This window comes from Sinocyclocheilus grahami, unplaced genomic scaffold, assembly GCF_001515645.1.
Source record: "Sinocyclocheilus grahami isolate Dianchi unplaced genomic scaffold, SAMN03320097.WGS_v1.1 scaffold39.1, whole genome shotgun sequence".
Lineage (NCBI taxonomy): Eukaryota > Metazoa > Chordata > Actinopteri > Cypriniformes > Cyprinidae > Sinocyclocheilus > Sinocyclocheilus grahami.
The window spans coordinates 439,786-447,090 of NW_015505218.1; the positions used below are offsets into that span (position 1 = coordinate 439,786).

The window sequence follows — 7,305 nt, forward strand, 5'->3', positions numbered from 1 at the left end:
TAAATTCCGCTGGGTTTAATGAAAAGGTGTCAAAGGCACTTAACCATATCTGCTATTTATAGAGAGTCACTAGAATCATTGCTTTACAACTCCGGTGTTTATGTAGAATTATTCTCGCCATTATAGAGATTATTAGTGGGTATAACTATTGTAATTGGACGTTTATGATACAATAGCCTCGTAAACAACCAGCTGTATAAGTAATAGATAGACTAGACGGGTAATGAGTTTGTTTAGTGTTTTAAATGAAGGTAGACAATTGGATAAACCCTGTTTTACACTATTTGCCCTAATTAAAAATCTATCGTTTTTTTTTTTTTTTTTTAAATAGCAGACTTCATAAAATAGTTTTAAGATTGGGGGGAAAAAATTATCTTCAACCTTAAATTAGGACTGCAAGAAAATCACTAGTAATCAGTAATACTTTGTTAACCAAGCACAGGGTTCTTCTTCTGAATCGGAATCATTTAGACACAATCGGCTTTAAATGCATCAAGAAATTATAACTAATATTTGGGCTTCCTAATAAAAAGTTCTCTTTGTACTTCATATAGAATTACATATGAAGAGCATTACCAACATGTTTCTGTTACTGTGGTGAGAATATTTTTACAACATGCCCCCCAATAAACTTTATGGCCTCAGAGGCAGCTATCGGCAAGCTTGTTTATACAATTCTCCTCTTACCAGAAATAGAGCAATGATAAAGAAAAATGGAACAATACAATGTAACAAGACAGAGCTAAAGCCTCTTTATTAGAACACATTAGAATGCTTTTGTAGAAACATGGTATGCCCCTATGTTTGTCTCATCGGCCTATTCATAATCCAGAGATTACATGTTCACTTATGAGAACTCCTAGTATACTGGTTTTGTAACTTGAACCAAATTTAAAGTCATCAATATGTCAATATAATTTAGGATTAGACAACAAAAGTTCATTTTTCACAGTATTGAATGAATATTTTGATATTAAAAATGTAATAAAAGTTGTTGTGTATGTGTACATACATACATGATATACAGTAGTCAACATTTGAAGTGGATCAAAACCTTTCATCAAAGTTGTCCTAAAACCTAAACAATACCCGTTCTTGTTTTAGGACAACTTTGATGAGCTTTTTTGATCCACTTCAAATGTTGACTACTGTACACTGCAAACCTGAGTTATTCTGCTCCTATAAGCATTAACACATCAATTATATAGCTCAAATGTGCCAACGTTTTAAGATATAGCAATTAAATCTGTGTCTAACAGAATATCATTTCTATTTCTGCAGCACGAACATGTGGGGGCCATAAAGAGCTAGAGATATCCATCACAATATCTTCTCTAACCTAAATATACAGTTCACAGAGATGAAGATGAAGGTTCAGTATGGACATATGGACACTCTCCGCGAATGGACATGTATGCAGGCAGATGCATATTGTTTGCTCAACAGTCCCTTTCGCCTCGGCCTTTGGACGCCACACCCTGGCTTTGTTAACGCGGTCATAAAACAGGTCCTGTTGCGTCGACGCCGTAGAGGAGATATGTTCTGCCCGTCAAGCTGAGCTTCTCTGTCACACCATTGATAAGAGAGTCCAGAGTGTGCTTGATAATGAAATAGCTCATAGTTTCTCAGCGTGCACTCGTCTCTTATCCAGCGATGCCGTTACACTGTGCAAACAGCACCAGCTCCTGCTCGAGTGCCGTCTATTCACATCGCACGCTAGCAGGTCTTCTCCCTTTCGATGAAGTGCAGATAAAACACATCGGACATTTCCCTCCAAGTTTCCCTCAGGTGAATATGAAAGCACCTTCAATAAAACTGACCAATCAATGCTGGACACAAACAGCTCTGTTTCTGATATCTGTGGGAAGACACGAGTTAACAGATAGGAAAATGGATGGAAATGCTGCTTTCCTCGGCAAGTCTGAAATGAATCACTTTGCCACAATAAAACATATATTTTATTCATACAAATTACTTTAGAAATATACAGTTATTTGAATTCACTTTTACAATCTCAAAACATATTAAAGTTTACAGTGATGAGCAAAACAACAGCAGTAATAAAGTACTAGAATAAAGAAACCGACATGACCAGAGTAATATTACACAACCTTTCAGATTCATGTGTAGGCTACTTCAAATGTTGCTGCATTACTACTACTTTTTATTCAGTCTTTGTCACGGTTGTCACATTCGTGTTGTGTTTTCATTGATGGGTTGATTTGAAAGTACTCTGTGTGTAAAAGTGTGAAAGGGCTCTTTATAAAAACTGCTGCAGGTCTTCAGTACTCTTCTTTGATAGTCATTGGCATAGATGGTGATACCAGGCCACTGCTGCTTGTGACCATGGGAACATTGCCTTGCAGAGCTGAACCAGGTGGGGTTGGTGTGGTTGTGGATGCCGGCTGCGGCTGTTGCATCTTCTTTTTATTGACTTTCCTCTCTTTAGCACGCCGGTTCTGGAACCAGATCTTCACCTGCCAACAACATGCCATAAGTCGTGCTGAAAAACATTGTTCCTGGTAAAAGTTGCGTTTTATGTTTAATCTATGCTGCATTACACACCAGTGATCCCAAACAGCTTCTGCACGCTTAAAAATAAAGGTTCCCAATGGGAGGGTTTCACAGCGATGCCATAAAAGAAAAATGTTTGGTTCTCACAAGAAACTTTCAGGTAACAGTTCTTAAAATAATTTTTTTTTCTGTAATAAAAATGTACAGAAAGACATTTTATTGGCATCTATGATTCTGAGAAGAACCTTTAACATCCATGGCACCTTTTACATTCCACAAAAGTTTCTTTATAATGCAAAAGGTTCTTAAAGGTATAGTTCACCCAAAAATGAAAATTAGCCAATTATTTACTCACCCTCAAGTCATCCTAGGTGTATATGACTTACTTCTTTCAGACGAATCCAATCGGAGTTATATAAAAAATTGTCTTTGATCTTCCAAGCTGTTTAATGGCAGTCAGCGGGTGTTGCAGTGCATCAGCCCAAAAGAAGTGAAATAAAGTGCATCCATCCATAATAAAAAGTGTCTCACACGGCTCTGGGGGGCGAACAAAGGCATCCTGTAGCGAATCAATGCGTTTTTGTAAGAAAAATATCCATATTCAAAAAGTAATAATCACTTTAATGTAGCTTGCGACAACAGTTGTACACGGAAGGCAGCTCCGCATTTGCGCTTGCGCCGGTGAGTCTCGTGAAAACCAACGTTTGTGAACAGGAGCAAAGAAAGCAAAGTTTCCTTACTTTAGCAAAGGAAAACCAGTCTCCTCTTGGCTTATATCGAAATCCTCCGACATTCTTCTTTACAAATCCTTGTTTTGTACTTCTAATAAGTGACCATTGTTTTGTTTTGATCTCTCCGCTGCGTTTCTGCGTTCGTCACTTCTGAGCAGCGCATGCGCAAAGCCGACCTCATACGTCATCCGCCCGGAGCTACTTCCTCGTATAAAAGTGGGCACAAGCTAGTGCTGGGCGGTATACCGGTTCATACCGAATACCGGTTTTTATTTTTGTTATGATATGAATTTTGAAAATACCACAAAACCGGTATATGTCACTTAAACAACGTTCGGAACGCGACACTGTTTGAAAGGGGTGTTGCACTGTGGTGAGGGAACAGCTGTACGTGTTACTAAGCGTGAAAGTTCCGAAACTGAAGCTGTAGAACTAATAGAACGTGATGACACAGAAGAACTCATCCACAATATCCACACTGACCTCCACAAATATCCAGCGCCCGCTGCCATCAGCTCCTTTTTGGGTGAACTAACCCTTTAAGATTATTAAAATGTTCTTCACATTCAAGAAGAAAATGCTTCTTTTAAGAATTTTTCACTGAAAGGTTCTTTAGAGAACTTTTGGGGTTTTTGAAACCTTTATTTTTAAAAGTGTACCATGGATATTAAAGGCTCAGGGAACCAAAGATGCCAATAAATAACTTTTTTACAGTATGAAGAACCATTTGTACATTAAAAAGTTTCCATGGATGTTAAAGGTTCTTCATGGAACAATAAATTCCAAAAGAGCGCATGAAGTACCTTTAACATCCATGGAACCTTTCCATTCAACATTGGATTCTTTATAGTGGAAAAAGGTTCTTTAGATTTTTTAAATGTTCCTTACACTAAGAAATAAAAATTGGGACTGAAATGTTTTTGGAGAACCAAAAGTGATTTTTCTGCATCACTGCAAAGCCCCTATTGGAATATTTATTTTTAGGAGTGTATGTGAAGAATATGTTGTCTAAGAACATGATGACTGAAGACTGTATAGAGCAGCTAACCTGTCTCTCTGACAGACTGAGTGCTGCTGCCAGTTCTGCCTTTCTTCTTATTGTGATGTAACGGCTGTAATGAAACTCTTTCTCCAACTCCAGACGCTGGTGATCCGTGTACACTACCCGGTATTTGTCTTTTGTTCTGGTCTTCCCTCCTAAATGACAAACGGCATAACAAATTAATTTTGCATTAAAAGTCAAGTCAATTTTAAACAAATAATTGTGAATCAGTCCTTTTGAGAAGTATTTTCTACACGACTCTTTCCTTTTCACAGTAGGCTCTGATGAGTATTTTATCACACGACAGAAAAATCATTTTAGTTTACTTTATTTATTTAGCAACAAATTGCTTGGCATAAATTTAAATGTATTCTGTGTAAACCTGGTTCCTTTCAAGGCTTTTCTCCATTTTTATTTTAAGTAGTTTTTACTCACTAAGCGTGCAGAAACATTTGACTATAATTAATTATAATGTGATAGACATAAAGAGTAATTTTTTTAGTTAATGTTGTTGTGTTTATCTTTTCTATTAAAAAGTAACTATGGGAACACAGTGTTTGCTCCCTTAATCAAGCCAATCGTTAAGAGCACACATATATAAAACACCAAGATGTTCATGTTATAAAGGTCTTTGGAATCGTGTCTCTATATTTCAAACTTAGTTTACCCTGTCAGCGGCAAGAGGGGACTTAAGTGGCTACCAGGTTAAATATTAAAACAACGCCTGTCTAGGGCAACAGAACTCCAGATAATTAGGCTTCTCCACCATAGCATCTTCACTTTAAATCTCACTAGAGGCCATAATCTCTTGGTATCATTAACCCGGCCAAGCAACTCTCACAATCCTCCATTTAAAAAGCCAGGTATTTAATGAAGGTGTTATATGAAATACATCTTAGAATCTTAAAATAATAGTGACAGTGAGCTAATAACATCATTTGGGCTTGGCTCCAGTCTTCTCAAAAAGGCCCAACTTTGTTTCAACCCAACTTTGGGTCAAATATGGACTAACCCAACTTTTGGGTTAAAAATTGAATGTAAAAATTGAACCCAGCGGTTGGGTTAGTCCATATTTGACCCAAAGTTGGGTTGAAACAACCCAGTATTTTTTAGAGTGTATGTTAATGTGTGGCAAATAAAACTACTGTTTTGAGGAATTGCCTCCAGATTGTAATTTATGGCATATTCATTTTTCATATGCATTAGGCCAATAAAACTAAGCGTGAAAGTGTTTGCGCAGAAATAGGTCCAACTAAATATATCATTTTCCTTCAGCTTGCCTGTGATGTCATGGTATGGCATGCATTTGAGGAGAAATTGAGAGTTAATTGTTGCGAGCTGACAGAGATCAAATACCTTATGAACAATGTGCTGAAAAATCAGATTTTTCATTTTATTTTTTTAATAGAACTTGATAATTACAATAATTCCAAATCTCACTGTTTAAAACTGGGCGGAAAAAATAGCCCCAACTGTACACATTTACAAGACATTTTCTTTTCATATTTTTATTCAGTTTTCATAATCAGCGGGATCCACAGTACGTAAGTTTTAACAGCAGGCTTTTGGTGACATTTCCTCCAGTCCTGTGAATTGCCTTATTGATTTTTTTTTACTTTTACTTTACTTTGCTTTTAGTCATTTAGCAGACGCTTTTATCCAAAGCGACTTACAAATAAGAAAAAGCAATTAAAACTAAAAGCTGAAACTCTATAAATATATATATTTATATATATACACATTTAAGAAAATAAAAGAAATGTATTTAAATGAAAACAAAAAAATAAAGCTAAAAACAATTCAAAATATTAAAAGTGTATATTAGAATATTAATGATTCTAACATAACACTAAGCCAAACACCAAAAAACAACTACATATGTGTATGTACAGCCACACACATATACATATATATAAATACATTCAATATATATATTATTTCATTTCCATTTTGTGTGTTGAAGTACTGAAATAACTCAAATTAAATAAAACTCAAACTTAATAAAAAACCTATATAGACATAATAAAAAACTAATAAAATGACAACATTACTACAACTGTAACTAAAACTAAAATAGATAACTAATACAAATCAAACTACATTAGTTTATCAGTAATCACACATGCTAAAATAACAAGAACTCACTGACACATGGTAAGAAATGGTTATAAAAAACTGAAACAGAAGTGAAACAGGAGAAATAAAAAGCGATACTTATTTACTTTTTCTGTTACATATTGTAATTTTAGTCATGTTAATTGCACATGCGCATCCGTGTATTCAACATCTTCTCGGCATCCGGACAAAAACAGAACAAAGAGTGACATCAAAGCAAAGAAATGCACACAGATCACTATATTAGCATGACAGTCACGTGCATACAGAAGAGTTTGCTTCTGAACCACTGCGGCACCGAGTTGAGCTGTAGTTTCCCCGTTACATGTTCATAGCAGGCCTTTTTGACTTTATTTAGGGGAGAGCGGGGCACAAAGTAACACTTTTTGACTTTCTTAAATTGTGTAAATCCACATGGGGTTCAGAGTATAATTTTATAATCCACAGTAATTTCACACTTGTCTAGTACAAATATATTGCTTTGTTTCATAATTACAGCGTATACGTTTTTCTTTATTTACCCTCAAAAATTGGAAGTGAAATGTGACAACATGCCCCGTAGGTGGGGTACATTGTAACATCTGAGGGGCACGTTGTAACACGACCATATGGACAGCTTAAAAGGTTATCTGATCGCATGAAAAAAAATATACAAGACAAACTAAAATATTTGGTCAATAAAATAATTATTTATTTCAAATAAAATAATGGCGTTTTTTAAGAATCAAAAATAATCTGATTTTGGAGTTTGACAATGAACTGACATGTCTTGAAATAATGTTTGTTTCTCGTCGTTTATCATTAAAATGTATTAAAGTAAGTAGTGTGAATTACATCGCTAATGTCATAGAATAGCACGGCAGGGCACATTGCAACACAGTGTTACAACATACCCCATCTGCG

The 7,305-nt window shown here is 35.7% G+C and overlaps 1 protein-coding gene across 1 annotated transcript in view; it reads right to left on the bottom strand.

Moving 5' to 3' along the window:
• Positions 1-2,282: 2,282 nt before the first annotated feature.
• LOC107581972 (homeobox protein CDX-1-like) overlaps positions 2,283-7,305 on the bottom strand; it is a 7,727-nt gene continuing 2,704 nt past the window's right edge. The window contains exons 3-4 of the mRNA XM_016267668.1: positions 4,294-4,442; positions 2,283-2,477 (exon numbers count right to left, since the gene is read on the bottom strand). Of these exons, the coding sequence (XP_016123154.1) occupies positions 2,283-2,477; positions 4,294-4,442 (344 nt within the window). The remainder of the gene's footprint in view (positions 2,478-4,293; positions 4,443-7,305) is intronic.